Source organism: Mus pahari, chromosome 3 (assembly GCF_900095145.1).
Source record: "Mus pahari chromosome 3, PAHARI_EIJ_v1.1, whole genome shotgun sequence".
NCBI lineage: Eukaryota > Metazoa > Chordata > Mammalia > Rodentia > Muridae > Mus > Mus pahari.
In genome coordinates this window covers 110084516-110105697 of record NC_034592.1, presented here as the reverse complement: position 1 = coordinate 110105697, position 21182 = coordinate 110084516, and the positions used below count along the sequence as shown (strand labels likewise).

The following is a 21182-nucleotide window of genomic DNA, read 5'->3' as shown; positions in this document are numbered from 1 at the left end:
GTATTATGAAAATGTTTTCATTTCTCTCTCTCTCTCTCTCTCTCTCTCTCTCTCTCTCTCTCTCTCTCTCTCTCTCTGTGTGTGTGTGTGTGTGTGTACGTACCCTCAGGGGACAGAGAGTGTGTTAGAGCCCCTGGAGATGGAGTTACTGACAGTTGTGAGCCCCTGAGGTGGTTACTGAGAACTGAATTCTGTTCCCTGGAAAATCAATCCTTAAGTTTATTTGTTTTTAAACAAATGCCTATAGTCATTAAGTGCTGGGCTGGAAAACACTGGTGAAGATGGCTAAGGTTAAGATCCCCATTCAGTTGAATGTTTAGTGGACAACTGACAAATAAGTTGGTAATTAGAGTTGGAGAAACGCTCACAGTCAAGAGCACCCTGTTCTTCCAGAGGACCATCAACAGCCAACACCTATGTCAGGGGCTTACAACTGTAACTACAGCTCCATGAGGAGCCAATGCCTGTGCCTTCTACAGACACTTGCACTCACTTGCATATATAATTAAAAATAAAATCTCTTTAAAAGATCGATTTTAAATAGGAAATGTACACTAGGCCATGGGAACAATCTAGGAAAGGAGGTTCCTAAACCAAGCTGCATGTGTGGTGAGAGGAGAGCCACACATTCTCAAAATAAGAAGCGTGTCAAAGTTGTAGTAGTAATGGACACTTCATAGGAAAGTATTTGGAAGTATGCAGAGGCAAGACTGAAGCAAAAAAAAAAATTAAGTGTGTGTGTGTGTGTGTGTGTGTGTGTGTGTGTATTATTGAAGCAAGGCCCCACTACATAGTTCTGATTGGCCTCAAACCCACAGACATCCCCTGGGATTAAATGTGTGCATCACTACACCCAGTCAAACTTGTTTATAAGAGCAACAGAGCCACTGAAGGATTTTCAGTATAGGAGCATCTTAAAGGGCAATTTTTTTTAAAAAAATTATTTATTTATTTAATATATGTGAGTACACTGTAGCTGTCTTCAGACACTCCAGAAGAGGGAGTCAGATCTTGTTACAGATGATGAGACACCATGTGGTTGCTGGGATTTGAACTCAGGACCTTCAAGAAGAACAGTCAGTGCTCTTAACCACTGAGCCATCTCTCCAGGCAATTTTTTTTTGTTTTTTTGAGACAGGGTTTCTCTGTGTAGCCCTGGCTGTCTTGGAACTCACTCTGTAGAACAGACTGGCCTTGAACTCAGAAATCTGCCTTCTTCTGCCTCCCAAGTGCTGGGTTTACAGGTATGTGCCACCACTGCCCAGACTAAAAGGCAATTCTTAACTTCATTAATCAGAGTGTTTTCTTGTCTGTGAATATTTCCACTAGACTCAGTTGTAATTCAACTGAAGATTTTCAAATGTCCTCCAGTTGTAATTAAGTGCTATCATGGAATAATGATCTAGTCATGCCACAATTTTATCAGATATTGCTACATGGAGTATCTAAAAAATTAGAGGTTTGAAATAACAGTTCCCTGGGGTCAGGATGTTGGGAATGGCTTAGCTGATTTTCCCTTGGAGAATTTTGGAGGTAATGCGGGTGCCAAAGCCTTCCATAATAGCTTAGCTATGTGGTTGGCAAGTAGGCACAGCTATTGGCAGGGGTCTTAGTTCCTTGTCGTATGTACTTTTTGAAGGGCTGTTTGACTTCTCTGAATGAGTGATCTGAAAGAGCAAGATGGAAGTCAAAGTGTTCTTTTTGATCAAGCCTCAGAAGTCACACACTGTCATTTCTCTAGTACCCCACTGAGAGCTTGAGGTCAGCTCTACTCAGTATGAGGCTGTCAATCATCAGGTAAGAAGATGAGGAAGGTGCGAATCAGGGAGGGCACTATACAGGCTAGCTAACACTGGATTGGTAATGTTTGTCTTCACTCTGAGTTCATCTCACATTTAACTTTGTACTACTTACGTTTACAGGAACCCATTCCAGGGAACCAAAAGTCAGTGCCTCCCTCTCAGTGACCTAAGGACCTCCCACAGAACACCATCTTTAAGAAGATTATTATGATTATTATAGCATGGAAAGATATGGGGCGAGTTGGGAGATGACTCATCTTTAAAATTCTTGTTATTCTTGTTAGTATGTATGTATGTGTGAGGATTCTCTCTTTCCACCTTAACAGAGGGGTCCAGAGATGGAACTCAGACCCTTGGCTTGTGTGGCAGCATCTAACCATCTAACCACTAAACCATTTTGGCAACTTCTGAAAAGTTTCCTGAATGACACTGCTTTATTTTTACTTTTTAATTGTTATCTTTATTTTATGTGTATGGGTGTTGTGATGGCTGTTCTTGGTTGTCAACTTGACTCTATCTGAAATGAACCACAATCCAGAAGTGGAGGACACACCTGTGAAAGATTCTCTCCTTGGTTTGAAGAAGGTGAATCCACTTCCAGTCTGGAAGGAATTTGATCCTTTTGTTTGTTTGCTTGTTTTTTTTTTTTGTTTTTATTTTTCAGGACAGGGTTTCTCTGTGTAGCTATGCCTGTCCTGTAACTTGCTCTGTAGACCATGGCTTTAAACTCAGAGATCACCTGCCTCTGCTTCCCAAGTGCTGGGATTAAAGATGTGCCACCACTGCTCAGCTCATTGGGCTGGGCACAAGCTTTTAATTCAGATATTGAGGCAGGAAGACTCATATCTTTAATCTAAATCTTAGGGCAGGAATACATATCTTTAATATGGACTATACCTTCTTCTAGATGTCTATATAAAGTGGAGAGGAAGCTTTTCTTTTTTCTTTTTAAGATTTATTTATTTATTTTATGTATATGTATGAATACACTGTAGCTGTACACATGGTTGTGAGCCATCATGTGGTTGTTGGGAATTAAACTCAGGACCTCTGCTCACTCTGGCCCCGCTTGCTCCAGCCCTAAGATTTATTTATTGTTCTATGTAAGTACACTGTAGCTGTCTTCAGACACACCAGAAGAGGGCATCGGATCTCATTATGGATGGTTGTGAACCACCATGTGGTTGCTGGGATTTGAACTCAGGACCTTTGGAATAGCAGTCAGTGCTCTTACCCGCTATGCCATCCTTCCAGCCCGAAGCTTTTCCTTTTTAACCAGAATTATAAAGTTCACAAGAAATAAAGTACTTTCATTTTATTATATTTTGATTTTCTTTTTTGTCCTGTCTCCCAGATTATAAAGACAGTCAAGTCACAAAATGTATAGACCCAGTTGAAATTGAAAAGATAGTTATTGAATAATTACATGTTAGGCAAGATCCCTGAAATATTCGTCAGATATCTGTTATAACATGTCTATTAAGACTTTTTTTTTTTTTTTGAGACATAGTCTATGTGGTTTTGGCTGGCCTTGAACTTGCTATGTAGACCAGATTGGCCTTGAACTCAGAAGTCAGCATGCCTCAACCTCCCAAGTGCTAGGATTAAAGACATGTACCACCATGGCCAGCAATTGAAGCATTTACAAACACTGCTCCTCCTAGGCTTACAAGATGGGGAATGCCTGAGGATGATTTATAAGCACCACAAAACTTGCTAGAGAGAGAGCGAGTGGCTGGATCAGGTTTTTGAAGAGGCTTTCCCCAGTGAACTGTGGGTCATATTGCTTGGGAGATAATAATTATGCAGCATGGAAGGAGCTAGACCAAACCAAACTAAGTGCACATTGTGCAAAACCTCAGCTAGTCCAGTCAAAGTCCATCTATAGACACAAAACAGGCTAGTGCAGTTGGCTCACCTCAACTGGGTTCTAAATGGACTCAACCAACCAAAGAAGGAAAATGTTTGGAAATAAAATTATATCTATACTGAACATTTTATTAATCTAAAGAAATACACATTTGTATTTTGTTAGGTTTTGCATGTATTGATTTAATGTATACTTGAAGATGTATATTATGGGTATGGAGAGTCTTGGAACCAATTCCCTGCAGCGACCTAGAGACATCTGCGGTGTGAATGTTGGTTTTCAACCTCTGGGCTGCAAATCAGATGTCCTGCATATCAGATACCTACATTATGATTCGTAACAGTAACAATATTACAGTTGTGAAGTAGCAATGAAAATAATTTTATGGTTGGGCGGGTCACCATAATATGATGAACCGTGTTAACACAACACAGTGTTAGGAAGGTTGAGGACCACTGAGTTAGAGGGATTGGATCTGTACAAACAGCAAGTGCTTAGCAAGGGTGCTAGGAGTTCGGGGTTAATGAATATGTTCATTGCCTTGATCGGAGTAGTGATTTTATGTCGAAGTTTATCAAACTGTACACTTAAATGTGTCAGTCATTCATCAGTGAACCTGGTGGGATTTTGTGTTTTGGGGGGTGGGGGGAGTTGTTTCATTGAGACAGCATCTCACTATGTTTCTCTGGCAGACCTGGAAGTTGGCCTCTAACTCACAGAGATTTGCCTGCCTCTGCCTTCTGGGATTACAGACATTTGCCATCCTGAACATTTCTTTTTTAAACCAGTAGTGGTACATGCCTGTAATCCAGTACTCAGAAAGCTAAGGCAGGAGGATTACAGTGAATTCGAGATTAGCCAGAGTTAAAAGAGCAAAGATAGAGGCAGAACAGAGCTTCAGGCAGAGGAGCCTTTAAAATTGTAAGAGCAGAAAGATGTGTCAAAAGCAGGTTTGGTTTTGTTTTTAAGATGGTGTCATTCTAATCCTGGCTAGCCTCGAATTTACTGCACTCCTCTTGCCTTATAGCCTTCTGCGTGTTGGGATTACAGACATGTGCCACTACTCCTGGTCTAAAAACAAAACAAAAAGAACTTTCAGGATGGCAAAAGCCGGCAATCCCAGCACTGTGGGGTTAAGGCAGAATCCATAGTTCAAGGTCGTTCTAGGCCAGGCGCCTGGGCTACAAGGGACTCAAATAACACTAAATGTCTGAAATTCTAGTTCCGGAGGCTCTAGCGCGGTCTTCTGAGGACACTGCACACATATGGTACACAGACATACATGAGGCAAAACACACATACACATAAAATAAGTCACTAGTAATAGCAGTGTTGATAATAAACAGATTGCACCCTTGATGGGAAAGGATAACCTGCGGGAAGCGATCGCTAATAACCTACGTAGACCGACGCGATAGCAAAAGAAACAGACAAGCATGCGCGGCCGCGGGAACTTTTTTTTTTTTTTTTTTTTTTTTTTTGCGAAGCCGGGGATCTGGTCATTAAAGCGGAAAAGCGGAACAAGTTCTCACGGTCCGAGGCAGGGGAAGCCGAAACCCGCAACACCAGGGAAAGCAGCAGCTCCGCGCTTCCCGGCCGGCGGCTGGGCGGAGCTTAGGGGCAGGCCGCAGTAAGCGCGCCCTTCACGTGACACGCCCTCCGCGCGACGCACTCGACGCCCCCGTCACGTGGCTGCCGCGGCCCCGTCTCCGGCGGAGGCGGGCGCGGGCGCGTCCCTGTGGCCAGTCACCCGGCGGAGCTGGTCGCACAATTATGAAAGACTCGACTTCTGCTGCTAGCGCTGGAGCTGAGTTAGTTCTGAGAAGGTTTCCCGGGGCTGTCCTTGTTCGGTGGCCCGTGCCACCGCCTCCGGAGACGCTTTCCGATAGATGGCTGCAGGCCGCGGAGGTGGAGGAGGAGCCGCTGCCCTTCCGGAGTCCGCCCCGTGAGGAGAATGGTACGGAGCCGGGCCTGGCGCGGGCGGGCCTCGCGGGAGCCTGTGCGGCGCTCCGGGGAGCTCCGTGACCCTCCGGGCGCCACCGCTCGCGGCGGAGCCGACTCGGGAAGGGAGGGCGGGCAGGGGTGGCAGGGAAAGGAGAAGGGAGCGGGTTCCGAGGTGTGACTTGGTGGCTGTGCCGCAGACGCTCTACAGGTACATTTTCTCCTGTTATTTTGTTTAATAGAACGGGAGCGATTTTGACGGTGTAGTCTGCGATGTGGTTCGGGGTTTTCTTTAGCAGGCGACGGGGAAGGGACAATTCCTGGGAGGCTGAGACCGTGCGTTGCCAGGTCTGTGTCGAACTACCTCATCTGTTGTCCCAGACAGTTTGAAGCCAGTGTGCAGACTGGAGGGAGTTGGTGTGTTGCAGCCTTGGCTAGAGCTTTTGTTGTTAAGGCCAGGAACCGGATTTGGAGAGTTCTTACAAAGAAAGCCATTTAGATCTAGGATCTGAGCAGGAAAGGCATTCCTGCTCAGCAGTTTAACTTGATAGGCTTTATGCAAACTGGTGTTTCTTTGCCGAAGTCTGACAGGTTCAGTTTTCTGCCTTTTCTTTATTTTTGAGACAAGGTCTCGCTTGTAAACCTGGCTGGCCAGGAACTCATTGTGTAGACAGACTAGGTTGGCCTTAAACCCAGAGATCCGCTTACCTCTACCTCCCAAGATTAAAGACGTGCGCCACCACGTTGGGTTAGGGCAAAGTTTAGAAGTGTCTTATTTATAAAGTACATGTGAATAAATACTGTATTTCTCACTTTCGTTTGTAAAGTTATTGAAGACTTCTTTTTAAGTATTTATTTATTTATTATATGTAAGTACACTGTACCTAGCTGTCTTCATACACTCCAGAAGAGTTAGGGATGGTTGTGAGCCACCATGTGGTTTCTGGGATTTGAACTCGGGACTTTCAGAAAAGCAGTCGGTACTCTTAACCACTGAGCCATCTCTCCAGCCCCTTAAGACTTTTATTTGAGACTGGATTACATATAGCCCAGGCTGGCCTCAAATCCTGAGTCTGTCATTGAGTTCCTTATCCTCTTGCCTCCATCTCCTGAGCTCTGGAATTACAGGTGTCTGTCGCCTGGTTTTCCTAGTTCCTGAAAGGAAAGTTTAAAAATCCCTCTGCCTCTGCTAAATTCATTTAAATACTTGTGGCTTTGATTTAAGGGACTCTACTGGAGGGTGAGTTAAATCCAAGTGCCTTGCAAGCCGTTAAGCACTGACTATTCAGTGATATATCTAGTTTTTCATTTTAGATGGTAAACAGCATACATTTGAACATACTGGTTAAATATTTTTTAAACCGTTTTCACTAACAGATGAAAGATCCCCCTCCCCCCAAAAAACCAATAGTTTTAGTTTTGTAAGTAATTCACCATATATGGCACATAGTATTATTTGGACATGCATAAACTTGTCGATTCTGTAAGGATCACTTTAAAATTTAAAATTAAGAGTGTTTATTTTTTTCCCTGCTTAATTCCTGATAGTGAGTTGAGTGGTTTACATGACACTATGCATCTGAGTTATAGTAAAACCTTAGGATAGCTTAAAATGTGTGTTTTTTAAATTTGTTTGTGTTTTGCTTTTCTTCCCTCCCTCTTCCTCCTCCTTCCTCTTCATCATCTTTTTTTTTTTTTCTCTCAAGACAAGGCTAGCTTCTAACTCAGAGATCCGCTTCCTGAATGCTGGAATTAAAGGCTTGCACTACCATGCCTGGCTAAAAGGTAGACTCTTTATTCAATAATTCAATTCAATTTCCTCACCTTTTAGGTCAGTCTGTCCAAAAATTCATTTAGGAATAATGGGTCTATACTGTATAATTCTTACTGTAAATTGTTATTTTCACGAGTCTATTACAGGCCAGCGAGATAGTTCCTAGGGTGAAGGTGGCAAAGAAAGTGATTAAGATGTCAAAAAATCAAAGAATTATGCCAGGCATGGTAGTTCACACTTTTAATCCCAGCACCGGGGAGGCAGAAGCAAGCAGATCTCTTGAGTTTAGTCCTGCCTTGAAAAAGCAAAATAAGTAAATAGGTAACTTTTGTGGACTAGTATTTCTAGTGTTGTTTATAACCAGCTGTAAAATGAAACCATGTTGTAATTGGTCATTACCTAAAATGTGCAGGTATTACTTAATACCTGAAGGCATTACTTAAAATATAAACTGAAAAAATGCTTATTACTGGGCACATAGCTCACTGGCAGATTGATTGTGTACCTAGTATGTGTTATGCTTTGGTTCAATTTTTAATATTGGGGATGGTTAAGTAAAAGTTTTGAAGTGGTCTATCCAAGTAAGCACTTGCAAAACTGAAGTTAGAATGTTCTAGTCAGAGGTATTGTGACAAACTACCCTGATACTTTTGTCCAGTATTTGAACATTGATTATATACTTTTACCTTAAAAAAAAAATTGACCAGTGGATTTGTTATTTAGCCTTAGTTGTAAAATTTTTCTTATTTCATTCACACAATATTTAAATGATTTTTCCATTGATAATTATAGAGTCTTGCTTTCTTTCAACATTGAGTGTGCTGCACATGTGTTTTGTTTTCTCTTTTAAAAGTATGGTTTTTTTTTTTTTTTTTTTGGTTTTTTTCAAGACAGGGTTTCTCTGTGTAGCCCTGGCTGTCCTGGAACTCACTTTGTAGACCAGGCTGGCCTCGAACTCAGAAATCCACCTGCCTCTGCCTCCCAAGTGCTGGGATCAAAGGCGTGCGCCACCACGCCCGGCTCTTAAAAGTATGTTTTAAGTTTGTTATCTGGAATTAAACTTCAGAGTAGTTAAGATTAGGTTAGAATATAAACATCATGAGGATTTGAACTCCCCATTTATGTGAAGTATATCAAAATTTAGATGAATATCACTTTTTTAAAAATTTATTAATGCAGGTGCCTGCAAAAGCCAGAGCTAGAGTCCCCTGAAGTTGGAGTTACAGGCAGTTGTGAACTGTCTGATAGGGAATCAATTTCTGGAAGAGCAGTGTGTACTCTTTATTGCTGAGCCATCCCTCCAGTACCAGGTGTTACTTTTTTTTTTTTAAAATGGGATGTCACTGAATAACTGTGTAGCCTGGAACTTGCTCTGTAGATCAGACTGGCTTCGAACTGACAGATACTCATCTGCTTCTGTCTCCTGACTGCTGGTACTAAAAGGGTACACCACCACACCTGGCTCAGTGTCACCTTTAAATGGTATTTTGCAATTATTAAACTAGTTCTAATGACTCATGTATACAAGTGAATTGGAGAACGGAACCTTTCTGTTTCTTTTCAAAAGATTATCTAATTTGAAGTAGATTAGTACTTTCAGAGATTTATTCTGGTTTGGTTCAGTTTGGATTTAGAAAATGGTTCTCCATCTATACATCATGTTTTTGGGTAGTATGTTCAGTTCTCTGAGGATTTAGATTTTTATTTTGCCTTGTTTTTTGAGACAGGGATTCTCTGTGTAGTCCTGGCTGGCCTGGAACTAGCTCTGTAGTCCAGGCTGGCCTAGAACTCAGAAATCCACATGCTTCTGCCTCCCAAATGGTGAGCTTAAAGGCATGTGCTACCACCTCCCAGCTTTAGAATTTTTAGAAACTGTTAAGTCTTTCTGTGTGAAGGTGAGAAGTTCTTCTGGTAGACTTGGCTCTTACTGAATCATCTTTTTATCTTTATCTTATAACTTCTTCTTTCTAAGAATGGGTTTAGCTATATTGCCCATGCTGGTTGCTTAAGGGCCTAAGGGATGGATCCTCATGTCTCCACCTTCTGGATAACTAACTAGTTGTACGCTGCTTCACCTGGTTTAATGTCATATGATAGCCTGCTATCATTAACTTTTTTTTTTTTTTAAATTTATTTATTTATTTATTTATTTATTATATGTAAGTACACTGTAGCTGTCTTCAGACACTCCAGAAGAGGGCATCAGATCTCGTTATGGATAGTTGTGAGCCACCATGTGGTTGCTGGGATTTGAACTCTGGACCTTCGGAAGAGCAGTTGGTGCTCTTACTCACTGAGCCATTTCACCAGCCTGCTATCATTAACTTCTAAAGGTAGATGGTCCTTTTTTTCTCTTTGACGTCAGGAGCTATGCTAGGATTAAAGTCTGTGAAGTACTTTTCGTCTCTCCTACCATTATTTAAACACACTAATAACCTAATACCTCAGCTATCTAAATTCCAGAGTGCCAGAAACCTCAGCCTTTTTCTTTACTCATGGAAAGAAAAAAGACTTCTAAGCCAAGCCATATCAAGAATTTAGTAACCTTGACAGAATTTACTTATTGTAAATGTACAAAGTGAAATTTAACAGACTCAGCTACGTACTTTCTTCGGACAGTTTTGTAGTGTGCCAAAAGCGATAGAAGAAAAGGTAGCCAGAAAGCAGTTACTATGAGGAGGAGCTTTGAAAAGCTCTTTTTTAGAGAGCTTCACCTTATGTTTAGCATGTGAATAAAGTCTTTGTGGTCTTTAAGAATATAAATTTCCTATAACAGACACAGGATAGTCTTGTAAGTGTCAAATAGGTTTGAAACAAAATTTGGTACAATTAGCAAGAAGATATTAGCATTTAGATATGGCTGACATTCTTAATGTTTTACACATGCTAATTATGTACTGTTCACTCAAAAAACTATGAAGTAAACACTTGTCTGTTGCACAATCTCTTATTAAAGATCCTCAAGTTAAACCTGCTGGTGGTTTAAGCAGCTGCATAAGCCTATAATCCTGTCACCCGGGAGGTGGAGGCTGAGGCAGGAGGAATCAAGGTTTAAGGCCAGCTGGTCTACAGAGTGAGTTCAAGGACAGCCAGGGCTACACAGAGAAACCCTGTTTCAAACAAAGCAAAGCATCCCAAAGTTACTAATCGGTAGGTAGATGTTGATCTGCCAAACCAGGTGCCTGGAAATGGAGCTTGTTATGTAAGGAGATGCATACTTGTCAGCTCTCAGGTGAAATGTGTTAATGTTATAAGGTTTTTTTCTTTGTTTTAAAGTAAAATTGGAAGCTGGAGATGATCAGAATATGGTTCCTAGCATCTACATTGGGAGACCCATAACAGGGGATCTAACACTCTCTTGGCATCTGAGAGTATCAACAAGCACGTGGCACACAAACAAAGTAAATCTTTGTTTTTTAAAATAAAGTCATTTAAAAATTGATAACATTTTTATTAGCATACTATATTTTCTTCCAGTGACATGAAACTAGTAGAATTTCCTTTATTGCTAAGTTCCTTACTTACAGACAGGTTATATGCAACTCCATTTTATGTACTTTACTTTGACCAGAGTATGTGAGGGGGTTCTTGGGAGATTGGAAAAGTTATCTACTAAACCAAATAGATTTCTTTGAGAGGAAATTCTGTATTAAGGACTGAGAAACATATGTATTAATAAAGAACTGTTAAAATATTTAGAGATAGACAGTGTGTTAATAGCATTTATTCACAGAGTAAAACCCAGGCTTTCGAGTAGATAATGCCCTAGTGCTTCTTTAGGTATCCTCTTTTCAGATTAGTTTTTGTCATATATCCAAATATCATTGGCTATTGATGGGTGGGCCCATTTATTTGATGTATCCACTGCATTGTTAGGAAAAAAGTTACTTTATTAAGAGACTCTACCTCCAAAGCATCTACTTTGAGATATGTCCCCCATAGCCTTGGGCTTTTGAACACTTGCTTCACAGTTGATGGTGCTGTTTTGGGAGGTTTAGGTGGTGCAGCTTTGCTGAAAAAAGTTTATCATTAGGGGTGGCTTTGGGATGAACAAGTCTAGCATACTTGCAGTTCTTTCTCTGCTATATATTTATAGTGAAGGATGTGAGCTCATGCTGTTTCCCTGCCATGATGGACTCTTAACCCTCTAGAATTCTAAGTCCCAATAAATTCTTGTATAATTTGCCATATTCGTGGAATTTTAACACAGCAACAGGAAGGTAACTAATATAAGCTATATGCACTATTAACTGTAAGCTGTCTCTCAAACCCAGCGGCTCTCTGGCAAACCTCTATTTCCAAAAATACTTCCATTGTGTATCAGTAGCAAAATTACAGTTATGAAGTAGGAATGAAAATAATTTTATGGTTGGGGGTCACCGCAAATGAAGAGTGGTACTAAAAGGTATCAGCATTAAGAAGGTTGAGAATCGCTATTTTGTGGGGGGTTTTGTTTGTTTATTTTGTTTTTGTTTCTGGAGACAGGATTTCTCTATGTAGCCCTAGCTGTCCTGGCACTCATACTGTAGATCCAGCTGGCCTTGACTCAGAGCCACCTGCTTCTGCCTCTCAAGTGCTAAATGTTGAGATTAAAGGCACGTACCATCACTGCCTGACACCCTTATAGTTTTTAATATTCTTTTTGTTTGTTTGTTTGTTTTTGTTTTTATTTTTTTATTTTTTGTTTTTTTTCTTTTTTCTTTTTTTTTTTTAGTTTTTAATATTCTTAAAGTGTATGTATGTATATATGTATATATATATATGTATATATGTGTGTGTATATATGTATATATATGACACCCCTTTCAACCTCCCCATCCATATGCTCCAGGGCTGCTTGGATTTACTTTGAGCAATACTAGGAGTGGATCTGGCTCAGAACTGTGATATTTTTAACCTGACTAAAATACCTGATAGCCAAGAAAGATAGCTAGTTCCTGACGTCCATCCCAGTGTTTCATCTTGGACTCACTGGCTCTCTTTCTTGTGGGCCTGCATCAGTTACTGACTCATCTCAAAGCTTCTGTGTTCCTCTTCAGTCTCAGACCTTGTTTGTTGTTCCAGAGCCAATGTGGTGCCAAAAGAGGCACCTTTTATGTTTTCAGCAACCTCACCTTTTCCCATGTCCTTCCTCCTTCTGCTACTTGGAATGTTTTAAGACTGGAATTGTGATAGTGGATTAGCAAAAACAAACCTTTAGTTAACTGATGCCCACCTATCCTGTGGGATTTTTTTTTTACTACCTATTGTCACAAAAATTAATGAGTTTCTGATAGCTATAAGAAATGCTGCTGATTTCCTTGTCTAGCTAGCTGTTTTAAGGGTGCTTGTTAGACTTTGTTACTAAATGTACTGTTTTTGTGTGTCAACTTGACACAAACTGGAGTTATCACAGAGAAAGGAGCTTCAGGTGAGGAAATGCCTCCATTAGATCGAACTGTAAGGCATTTTCTCAATTAGTGATCAAGAGGGGAGGGTTCCTTGTGGGTGGCACTATCCCTGGGCTGGTAGTCTTAGGTTCTATAAGAAGCAAGCTGAGCAAGCCAGGGGAAGCAAGCCAGTAAGGAACATCCCTCCATGGCCTCTGCATCAGCTCCTGCTTCCTGACCTGCTTGAGTTCCAGTCCTGACTTCCTTGGTGATGAACAGCAGAGTGGAAGTGTAAGCTGAATAAACCCTTTCCTCCCCAACTTGCTTCTTGGTCATGATGTTTGTGCAGGAGTAGAAACCCTAAGACACTAAATTTTGTTTTAAGGTAACTAAATATTGCACAAGTAACACATGTAAATGTATGTATTGTAGTTAGGGTTTTTATTAACTAAAAGCATGTGAATTCTAAATTGTTAAAAAACAGGCATCTAGGACAGTGGTTACCAGGAGTAGAGTGGTAGTGTGTTAGAAGAATAGACTAGAAGCCCTTTCCCACCTGGAAGAAAGATGCTGTAGAAGAGTCTGTGGGGGTGGATAAGCAAGGTAGGTGCTATATGAAGGGTCACATGCTCTGTGTGGCTCAGTAATTTTTTGGCTTTTCCCCTCAGCTCACTAACCCATTTTCTCAGGAGTGCTTTCCCTTTCTGAAGGAAACTGTCTGAAAACTGTTAGTTTTGGTCTAATTCTTTGCTGTGAGGCATAAGAACCTAATACTTAGCGGGAGCCTCTTGACTCAGAGCCATACTTCTCCCATTGGGAAAGAAGCAAGGAATAATGTTTAGAGTGTTTAAGTTTAGTCATAAGAGGAATACAATCTGGAAACCTAACTGACATGGTGAATACTAATGTTTTGTACTTGAAATCTGCTGAGAGTATATTTGGATGATATATTAATCACAATCACTTCACAGAGTGTATAGAAACATCAGATTGTATACCTTGAAGATACACTATTTTTCTACTGTTTTGAAACTGGATCTAGCTTGCAACCCTGTTAGATTGGCGCTCTCTGTGTAGCACAGTCCCCAGTCCTCCTGCCTCCATCTTCAAAGTGCTCGGATTATAGGCAGCACCACTAACTCCAGATAATGCATACAGTTCTTATGAGTCAGTTGCAGATCAGTAAAGAAATGGTCCTCCCACTGAGGGCCAAAGACCTCAAAGATCTATTTGCTCTATGGTTGATCTAAGAATGGTCACCAACAAAGAACAGTTGATGCTGACTTGTTGATAATTTGAAACCTTTTTTTTTTAAAGATTTATTTATTTATTATATGTAATTACACTGTAGCTGTCTTCAGACACTCCAGAAGAGGGAGTCAGATCTTGCTACGGATGGTTACGAGCCACCATGTGGTTGCTGGGATTTGAACTCCGGACCTTTGGAAGAGCAGTCAGGTGCTCTTACCCACTGAGCCATCTCACCAGCCCTTGAGACCTTTTTTAACAATTTTATTTGATTCATTTTATGTAATATGTGTTTTGCCTGCATGAATGTGTACCATGTGTGAACAGTGATAGTTAAGGATAGAAAAGGGAATCAGACTCACTAAAATTGGAGTTATTAGATTGTTGTGAGCCACAGTGTAAGTGCTGAGTATTGAACTTGGGTTCTCTGGAAGAATCATCCAGTGCTTGTAACCAAGGAGCTATCTATCCAGCACCATCTGGATTTTTGAACTTTTTATCTTTAGTTGAGTCCAAGAAGATTCCTTGGTCATTGTAATAGTTATTTTTCTGTTGTGATGTAGGTAGCCAGGGGTTTGGTGGGACTTATAGAGGGAGAGAGCCCATCATGGTGGGGAAGGCCTGACGGCAGGAGCAAGAGGTCTACCTGACAGTCAGGAAGCATAGAGATCAAATTTTATCTGCACAAAGGAAGCAAAGAAATCACAAGAAGTTGGGCCAGCAAATTATAAAAACTCTCCATAGGTATTTTGCATCCACAACCAATATAAACTTCAAGGTTCATTATAACTTATAATAGTTCATGGCTATGTAGTGGTTTGAATATGTTTGGCCCATGGGAAATGGCACTTGTTGGAATAGGTGTAGTCTTGTTGGAGGAAGTGTGTCTCTGTATAGTCAGGCTTTGAGGTTTCCTAGTGCTCAAACTCTGTTCAGTGTGGAAGAGAGTTTCCTCCTAGCTGCCTGAAGAAGATAGTCTCCTCTTGGTTGCCTTTGGATCAAAGTGTAGAATTCTAAGTTCCTCCAGCACTGTGTCTGCCTGCATTCTGACATGGTTCCTGCCATAGTGGTGATGGACTGAACCTCTGAAACTGTAAGCCAGCCCGTTTGCTTTGGTCATGGTGTCTCTTCAGAGCAATGTAAACTCTTACTAAGATAGGATACTTCTGATAAATTATATCTTTTTTTTTTTTTAAAGATTTATTTATTTATTATATGTAAGTACACTGTAGCTGACTTCAGACACTCCAGAAGAGGGCATCAGATCTTGTTACGGATGGTTGTGAGCCACCATATGGTTGCTGGGATTTGAACTCAGGACCTTTTAGAAGAGCAGTCGGTGCTCTTACCCGCTGAGCCATCTCACCAGCCCCCGATAAATTATATCTTGTTTAAGTAATTTTGTTTTTTATTTTTTATTTTTTGTAATTTGAAGTTTTATTAATAACTCTCTTAGTCAGGGGCTGGAGAAATGGCTTGGTGGTTAAGAGCACTGGCTGCTCTTCCAGAGGACCCAGGTTCAATTGCTAGCACCCATTTACCATCCCATTGTCTATAACTCAAGTTCCAGGGAATCTGACTCCCTCATACAGACATATATATGCAGGCAGAACACCAGTGACCTAAAATGAAAATAAATAATTTTTTAAAAAAGTATTTTAGTTGGTGTTTTTACTGCTATATAAAACCAAAAACAACTTGGGAAGAAAGGGCTTTATTCATCTATAACTCAGGTCACACTCCATCATGGAAGGAAGTAATTCAGGGCAGGAACTTGGAGGAAGGAACTGAAGCAGAGACTTTGGAGCAATGCTGCCTACTGGCTTGCTCCTCGTGACTTGCTCTGCCTCCTTTATACAACTCAGGACCAGCTGCCCAGGGCTAACAGTACCCACAGTTAAACTGTGTGCTCCAAAGTCAATCATTAATCAAGAAAATGCCTCTTAGACTTGGAATTTGAAGGCATTTTCTGAGATTCCTCTTCCCAGATGTGACTCTGGCTTGTATTGAGTTGACATAACAATCAGGACAGCTGACTTCTTGTCAACTTGACACCACTACATTACTATTAAATTGTAACTCTCATTTTCTTGTTTGAACATTCCAACTTTTAAAAAATTTAACAGTTTTTAAAAATCAAAACACTTTAAAAGTTCAAAGTCTAAATAGTAAAGGTCTGATAACTGGGTTTCTATAAAATATAAAAATAAGTTAAATTCTTTATTATTTAAAAAGGGAAGAACCAGGCATAGTTATATTCAAATCAAAGCAAAACCAAAGTCCAGCGGTAAAGCCCAGTGTCAGACATGTGGGATTAACGATCTGGGTTCAAAGGGCATGAGTAGCTCCTCTGTTTCTTCACGTAGCATGTTTCATAGGCTCAGCCCAGCTTCGTTTTTTACAACTGTTGTTGACTTTGATGGTTGTTCCACGATAATTGGCATCTCCAAAATTCTTGAGTCTCTCCTACAACTAGTCTGCACTTTAACCAGTAGCCTTCTTCTTCAGGGACTCAGACCCTGTCACATGGTACCAAGCTTCAACTTTCCTCCATGGCCTCTTCATTCCTGAACCTTCTGCAACTGAGGCTACACCATTACACTGATAGTGCCAAGCCCCAGCTGCTCCCCTTGACCATTTCATACTTTCAGAATCACTCTTAAACATGACCAGGTTTGGCTGCCAACTTGAGGTACAGCCTTGGTCCTCTCTGGACCACAGCTTCTTGTGTACTGACCCTCAGGGTACACTTCCCAGAAGATTTGCCTTGGTGATGCTATTTTCTTCCTCCTCTTTTTTTTTCAAGGTCTGGTCATTTATTTATTACTTTTTTTCTGGGGGGGGGGTATTGTTTTTCAAAACAGGGTTTCTCTGCATAGCCCTGGCACTTCTAGAACTCAGGCTCTAAACCAGACTAGCCTTGAATTCAGAGATGCTCCTGCCTCTGCCACACAAGTGCTAGAATTAAAGGGGTAAAGGGGTGTGCCAACACATGTGGCTTATTTGTTTTTTTGTTTTGGTTTTCGAGATAGGGTTTCTCTGTATAGCCCTGGCTGTCCTGAAACTCACTTTGTAGACCAGGCTGGCCTCGAACTCAGAAATCCGCCTGCCTCTGCCTCCCAAGTGCTGGGATCAAAGGCGTGCGCCACCACGCCCTGCTGTTATTTGTTATTTTTAAAGACTTATTTGTTATTTCTTACTGGACTCAGATTTAGAAGTAGAAACTCACAGACAGCCCTATGTCTGTCTCTTGGCAATCTGTTTCTGGCATATTTCTTTGGCTTCCTTTATTGGCTAAAGTTTGGCATGTTTTGAAATCTTGTTTTGCGTCTTGTTTCTTCAGAGTAATACATTGACATTTGTGTTGTATGACATGTGGAGTAACAAGATGCACAATCTTAGGTGCTTTGGTCTTGAGTTCCTTATATTCTTTGTTCAAGGACTATCTGATGGCAAATTGATGGACATCATCCTCTTTTTTTTTTATTTATTNTATGTAAGATTTATTTATTTATTATATGTAAGTACACTGTAGTTGTCTTCAGACACACCAGAAGAGGACATTAGATCCCATTACAGATGGTTGTGAGCCACCATGTGGTTGCTGGGATTTGAACTCTGGACCTTCGGAAGAGCAGTTGGGTGCTCTTACCCACTGAGCCATCTCACCAGCCCGGACATCATCTTCTTTAAAGATAGAGAAAACCTTTCAGACTCAGCTCTTTTGGGCCCCAGTGATTGAAGCTCAGTTGTATCTGTCAGTCCAGGAATAGTCTCTCTCATTCTCTGTGCCTGTCTCTGTCTCTCTGTCTCTCTTTCAACCCCCCCCCCATGCACATGATCCTCTTTCGTCTTTCTCTTCCTCTCTCTCTGTCACCCTCACCCGCTCTCCCCACCCTCTCTTTCTCATAACAGTACCCAAGTTGAGCCTGCTCAGATTGGCATATACAATTTCTCCCACAATAGACTTATGCTTCCTTTCCCCTGTTTCCCTTGGTCTATAACAACCCATATTCAACAGCAGGTGCACTCTTCTGTGCGTCAAGACATTTTGCTTCATGGGAAAACCTTGTTTGTTGTTCCCACTGATGATTCTGATCACATAACCCTTCTACTTTTTACTCAGAAGCAGCAGCAGCTACTTCTCTGGCCATGCATTTCTCATAGAAAGTACACAGCCTACGTACATTGCCTACACCTACTCCAGTGAGTTTGTGACAGCTGATGGCTAGAAAGGGTATATTCATCTTGATGTGACTGACCACTTAGGAGATGCCACAAAAAAGAGCTGCTCATTATTCTTCTATTCTAGCTGACCAGTAGCGTTGTCCTTGCAAAGCAAAGATTTTACTTTTAATGTCACTGGTCTCCTGTTAGTGAAAGCTGATTCTTCTGCACCAACTGACCAGAATCGCAGATTCTTAATTCAGAATGTAGAATTGCCCCCATATAGTCTTTTAAGGGACTATTAAACTTTCCCTTGAAACTACACAAGACAGGCCTCTATTATCTGCTTTGTTTTCAGCATTATATTCTGAGTTCCCACAGCAGCTCATGAAGCTCTGAACATTCAATGGGTTTTCCAGACCATAGTTCTAATATCCTTCCACGGTCACCTCCAGAATAGGATCAGTTCTGTCATAGTAACATCCTACAAATCTAAGTACCAATTTCTGTCTTAGGATTTGTATTGTGAAAAGACACCATGACCAAAAGCAAATTGTTTTTCTTTTTCTTTTTTCTTTTTTTCTTTTCTTTTTTCTTTTTGAGACAGGGTTTCTCTGTGTAGCCCTGGCTGTCCTGGAACTCACTCTGTAGACCAGGCTGGCCTCAAACTCAGAAATTCATCTGCCTCCCTCCCAAGTTCTGGGATTAAAGGCGTGTGCCACCACTGCCCTGCTGACCAAAAGCAAATTGAAGAGGAAAGGATTTATTTCAGTGTATAACTTTCAGGTCATACTCTACCATTCACTATGGGAAGTGAGAGCAGGAATTTGCAGGAAGAAGTCATGGAGGAAAACCTATTTACTGACTTGGTCCTTATATATAAACCAGGATCTGCTGTACATGGATGGCAGTGGCCCCAGTGCATTGGGCCCTCCTATATGAAACAATTAAGAACTGTATGCACAGTCTTGCCTAGAGGTAATCTGATAGAGGCATTTTAGGTGTAGTTTTCTTTTTTATAATTTTGCTTGGCTTCTGGGCTTAATGGCACTTGATTGTAATTTCTGCATTTTAGGGAGCTGTGATATTTCAGTTACTCCAATATTAAGAAAATTAATTTGCCTTTTACTAAGTTGAGCAAACTGCATAAAGAGTGAGTTCAGTTTAAGATGACTTTTAGGTATCAGAAGAGCTGAATGCCAAACAGTTGACATGTGACATGAGTTTGGGATTGAAATGCAGTTTTTTTTTTTTTTTTTTTTTTTTTTTTTTTTTAGACAGATCTTTCAGTAGCCTAGACTGACCTTAAATTCACTCCCAAGTGTTGGGATTAAAGATGTGTGCCACCACACCTGGCCTGCAATTTTTTTTTCATTGTTGGGATGGAATGTAGAAATAGAAATTAGTGAGTTACTCAGTGTATAGTGAGCTAGCTATGAACATAACAGGAAAATATAGTTGGGAAAAAAGAAATCTGATACCTGATTTTTTTAAAAAATGAAGTATACCAGCCTTTAAAAGATTGAGAAGGAAGGTTGGGCATAGGGATATACCCCTTTAATCCCAAGGGAGCAGAGGCAGGGAGATCTCTGGGAGTTAGAGACCAGCCTGTTCCATCCCAAGTCCCAGGCTATCCAGATCTACTTAGTGAGACTTGTCTTTAAAAAAAGAAAAGAAAAACAATGAGAGCGGGCTCTGGAGGGTGTAGTGGTAGAACATGTCACTAGTTATGGGCATGTTCCTAAACTCTGTCAGTAGCAATCCCCCACCCACCCCTGAAATGGGGAAGAGAATGAATCTGCAAGGAATTGAAGAGTGGACCATGCAGTGACAATCAATAATTATCTAATTTATTGAGTGCTTCCATTTTATAAGTGAAAACAAAGTATGAGAATTAACCTGGAGATCTAAAGAATATCAGCTGGTAGTCTGTCAAACTTATTTCACACCTTCAATTTCAGCACTCTAGAATCAGAGGCAGTTGAAACTCTGAGTTTGAGGACAGCCTGGTCTTCACAGTTCCAGGCCAGCCAGGGCTGCACAGGGGAATGTCCTGCTTCAATAACAGTGGAGCTTGCTTGAGGAGGGTTGACTTGAAAATCTGACCTTGTTAAAAGTAAGTTTTAGAAAGTATTGGAAATGTTGAGAGTTAAAAAAAAAATAATAATAAAAACCCAACCGAGCCTGGCGTGGTGGCGCACACCTTTAATCCCAGCACTCAGGAGGCAGAGGCAGGTGAATTTCTGAGTTCGAGGCCAGCCTGGTCTACAAAGTGAGTTTCAGGACAGCCAGGGCTATTCAGAGAAACCCTGTCTCCAAAAACCAAAAAAAAAAAAAAAAACCACCTTTTTTTCAGGTAGAGGCAGAAACATGAACTGGGTAGCTTGAGCGAAAAGTGGGGTCAAGAAAAGGTTTGTGTTCTTTCTTTAAAGACTTGGAGACAATACTCTGAATTCTGATGGGAATTAGTCAGTTAATATAAGGAAAAAACTAGAAAATTGGTGAAGAATATCCCTGATTTAGAATGTATGGACTTAGGGTCAGTGGTTGTATTTGGATGGTAGCATAGTTGTCACAACTGTGAAGAAAAAGTGAATGTTGATAGAGTAGGAAGGTAATTTTGTTGTTTTGGGTTCTTTTGTTTGTTTTTGTTGAGACACGGTCTGTGTAGCCCAAGCTGGTCACAAACTCAATGTTCCTCTGCCTTTTTCCAGGGATTGAACTCGATTTACTAGGTCTGTGCTACAAGTACATTTGCTCTGTAGGCTGCCTTGCCAGCTCTTACAGGAGTCTGCTGCTGCTTTGTTCTGCTTGCTTCTGTTTGTTTGTTTGTTTTTTCTCTTTTCTCAGTAGTGGGATAAGAGACCGAGAATGATGGAGGGTAGTTGAGAAGGAAATGCAGGTATACCTAAGAAGAAGAAAAAAAACAAAAACAAAAAAAACCCAAAACTGGGCTGGTGAGATGGCTCAGTGGGTAAGAGCACTCGACTGCTCTTCCAAAGGTGCAGAGT

The 21182-nt window shown here is 40.9% G+C and overlaps 1 protein-coding gene and 1 pseudogene across 4 annotated transcripts in view; one reads left to right on the top strand and one right to left on the bottom strand.

Annotated features, from left to right (window-relative positions):
- The first annotated feature begins 5341 nt into the window (after window positions 1-5341).
- The window catches only part of Trpm7 (transient receptor potential cation channel subfamily M member 7), an 88368-nt gene continuing 72527 nt past the window's right edge, over window positions 5342-21182 (top strand). For 2 of the 4 annotated variants that reach the window (XM_021192646.1, XM_021192645.1), the window contains exon 1: window positions 5342-5629. In XM_021192646.1, the coding sequence (XP_021048305.1) occupies window positions 5627-5629 (3 nt within the window). In that variant the 5' untranslated portion in view covers window positions 5342-5626. The remainder of the gene's footprint in view (window positions 5630-21182) is intronic. The other 2 variants (XM_029536376.1, XM_029536375.1) reach the window with 1 other exon arrangement.
- On the bottom strand, window positions 17194-18453 carry LOC110319555 (annotated as a pseudogene).